Raw genomic sequence first — 3,611 nt, forward strand, 5'->3', positions numbered from 1 at the left:
CGTGCTCAATAGGCGACATATCCGGCGAATAAGCAGGCCAAGGAAGAAGTTGCATGCGTTGTGCTGAACAGAAGTCTCTAACAGTCCGCGCAACATGTGGGCGTGCATTATCCTGCTGAAAGATAGCTCCAGGGATGCCTTGAAGGAAAGGAACGACTTCGGGCTGTAGCACTTCACGGACGTATCTGTTGCTATTGAGATTACCCTCAATTCGTATCAAATTGGATCGTCCATGATACGAAATCGCACCCCAGACCATAACTCCGGGTGTTCGACCACTATGTCGTTCAATAATACACTCAGGAAGGCAGCGTTGACCGGCATAACGTCTAACACGAACACGGCCATCATGGGTCCACAAATTGAAGCGTGATTCATCTGAAAAGACAACTTGGTGCCAATCAGCTCGCCAGTCTCTGTGCTCAAGAGCCCACTGCCGACGCAGCCGTCGATGATCCGCCGTGAGGGGAATCCTGTATAATGGCACCCTTGCACGCAATCCACGGCGCAGCAGACGACGACGAATTGACGAAGCCGACAATTGTACACCTGTAGCAGTAGACCAATGTGCTGCCAGCTGCCTGGAGGAAGCTGTGCGATCATTCACCGCCATGCGGAGCAGGTGTCGATCATCGCGCTCTGACGTCACCTTCTGTCGTCCAGTGCCTGTTTTTCGAGTTGTTCGGTGCTCGTCGGTCCACTGCTTCCAAACTCGCATCACTGTGGAACTGTTCCGCTGCATACGAGCTGCTATTGCGCGATAGGAAAATCCTCCTTCTCGAAGGCCGATTATCCTCCCTCGTTCAAACTCCGTAAGTTGCTTGAATTTCTTATTCTTCCGTCGTGGAGGCATACTCAGGTCTCACTAAACGTTTGCCACTAACAAATAATCATAGACTATTTTCAACGTCCCGCTACAGCACTTTATTTATACGCTTTCAGCATCAATTCAGAGGGCGCTGCGCGCGCCACGCACGCGCGATGGCTCTGAAACTTTATTAATTTGCATAATATCCTATAATTGACATTTGCTGCGAATTTCATTTGATTCTGATGATTCCTTCATGGTGTTGCATTTTCTACAAACAGCAGTTTATATATATATATATATATATATATATATATATATATATATATATATATATATATATATATATATATATATATATTTCCAATGGCAGACATGAAAGACAAATTTGTAGCCAAGAACAATATAAAGAAAGAACAAAAAACGGAAACAAGAGCTACAAAAATAAAGAGTCTATAGGTCTGTAATAATGCATCTCGCCCGCCAATATCGTTCCCACAAGGACCCTGGAGGAAGTGCAAGGTAACTTCTTAGATGGTTAGCGTCCATTTCTTCTTGTAGGTTACATAATGGACAAAAGGGGCTTGAAAAGATTTTGATTTTATACAGGTGTTTTGATAAACAGTCATGGCCAGAGGCGAAAAAGGGCCACAGATTTTTCTCTTGGCCATGACGGAATATCTTTAATTCCTTCCAACCAGTCCTTATTTTTATTTGCTTCTTGGAGTTTTGCCTCAAATGTTGTTCGAAGAGAGATTTTTATTAGCCTTTTTGCGGTGTGGAAAGGAACTGGCTTAAGAGATATTTGTAGAATCTTGGCGGCTTTTTTGGCCAAGAAATCTGCAGTTTCGTTACCTTGAAGTCTGTGAAGGGCTTGACGACAATGTAGAATGTCGGCAGATGCGGGGGCTTTGGAGGAAGCAATAGCTTGGAGTGCGGCTTTGGAGTCAGAGAGGATGCCTACGTTATTAAATTTCTCAAGGTGATTCTGTAGTTGTGACAGAGCTACGCTTATTGCCGATACTTCTGCATCGAAGGCTGTTCTAGACGAACCGATCGGGGTGTAAAATGAAAAAAGGTTGCATGAAACTCCGGCTCCTGAATTAGTGCCTTCAGCCAATCTTGAACCGTCTGTGAATATATGTAGCCATTCGTTCTCTGGATACAGTAAGTGCAAAGTATCCAGGGCGATAGATTTTAAGACTTGATCATTTGTGTCTCTCTTGGAAACATCTTGACAAAGGTTTAAACTCAGTGAGTATCTCTCTTTTTCGATAGGGCACTGGGATCTAATAAGGTCTTCTGTTTTCCAAGTAATATTTAGTTGGTCTTTTATTTCAACGAATCTTTGGAGGAAACTGTTCTGGGTCTTCAAAGTTCGACCAATATTTGCCAGTGGGGCGCTCCATAGGGAGAGGCAGTCTGGTAGTCTTAAAATTTCCCCCCACAAAATAACTGCCCTCTCTTCTATACTAGTCTTGATGTTCATATGGTGGGTAGATAATAGAAGTGCATCAATCGGAGTTTATATATATATATATATACATAATATTTAGGTCTATAAACATTGAGGAAAAATGGCACTAGCTCCTCGATATTACGTAACCACCTGTCCTAAAGTTGAAATTGAGATGATTCATACATCACTCCAGCATCTATGCCTTAGCTTTTTACTTAGTAACAGATATTAGATTATATATATGCCTAAAAATTCCATTTACTTTATCAAAATATCATCCACTAATTAAAAACTAACACAATGCTGAATTCAAGAAAAATTTTAGAAACCTAAATAAAAATCAAATTTCAAATTTATGAACAAAGTTGAAATGCTTCGTATGCTGCTGCATCTGTTGACTACAAATAAATATTTCATCCCTCTATAAATAAATATTGGATATATTTGTGATGTCCATTTCTAATGTACGCACTGCAAAGAAAGGAAACTCAAATTTCATGAAATCGTTTCTTAGTATACGCTCTGAGCGAATGAAAAAATTATCACAATTTCTTCGGGGAAGCAAATTTCTTCGAAAGAAGAAGAATACTTGAAATAATTAGCACGAAAACCGTGTGGTGCATCATGGTCATCGTGTGTCACACACACACCAACATTTAACCCCGCCCCTATGCCCCTAAAAGGGCATTTATCGGTTAATGGTTAAGGTTGGAAGACGAGACAGATGGAAAAAAGAGAGGAAAAAATAGCAAATAGAAACAAAAAAGCGAAGAAAATAAAAAGAAATATGAAAAAAAAGAAACGATTATTCTGTTTGTTAGGGCATTTGATTAAAAAGTATCCAGAGCTAATTGGCCAAGTTTAGTTGTGGTTTTTGCTCAACATTGCATAATTTTGTCATTTTTTCGTGAAAATTATTTCAGGATTTCCTCGTATTCTTCTAGAAAATTAATGAGGTTTGTTGCCTTCTGTTTCAACTTTGGATTCTTATGGATGGATCCCTTCCTGGCTGTGAGGAATTCTAGCTATGGTTGTTTAAAGTGGTAGGATGTGGTAAGCGGACATTCCATTGCATAATGCCACACTGTTCCTACTTCATCTTGTGTCATTTTTAATCACTTTGATACACAGATAAATCAATGCTGCCCCGACAGCACAAGAAGGACAGATAGAACAGAGAAATCACTTTATCCTTGCCCGAAGCGGGCTCCGAAAGCAGAATATTTGTTTTATAAGTCGAATTCCATGACCACAATACAAGCCGGTCGGCTGACATTCCCATTCTAATTTTTATAGTTTAGTCTTTATTCTAGCTTCGTCATTCTAGTTAATAGTCTTCCACAA

General features: G+C 40.4%; 1 protein-coding gene across 1 annotated transcript; it reads right to left on the reverse strand.

The window, feature by feature from the left end:
* Positions 1 to 1,433: 1,433 nt before the first annotated feature.
* On the reverse strand, positions 1,434 to 2,297 carry LOC147813823 (uncharacterized). Its single transcript, XM_087160127.1, has one exon. It carries the CDS (start codon positions 2,295 to 2,297, stop codon positions 1,434 to 1,436), a length of 864 nt encoding a protein of 287 aa, XP_087016253.1.
* Between the last annotated feature and the right edge of the window lie 1,314 nt (positions 2,298 to 3,611).

Source organism: Parasteatoda tepidariorum, chromosome 3 (assembly GCF_982258835.1).
Source record: "Parasteatoda tepidariorum strain Cologne lab strain chromosome 3, Ptep-v5.0, whole genome shotgun sequence".
Classification (NCBI taxonomy): Eukaryota; Metazoa; Arthropoda; class Arachnida; order Araneae; family Theridiidae; genus Parasteatoda; species Parasteatoda tepidariorum.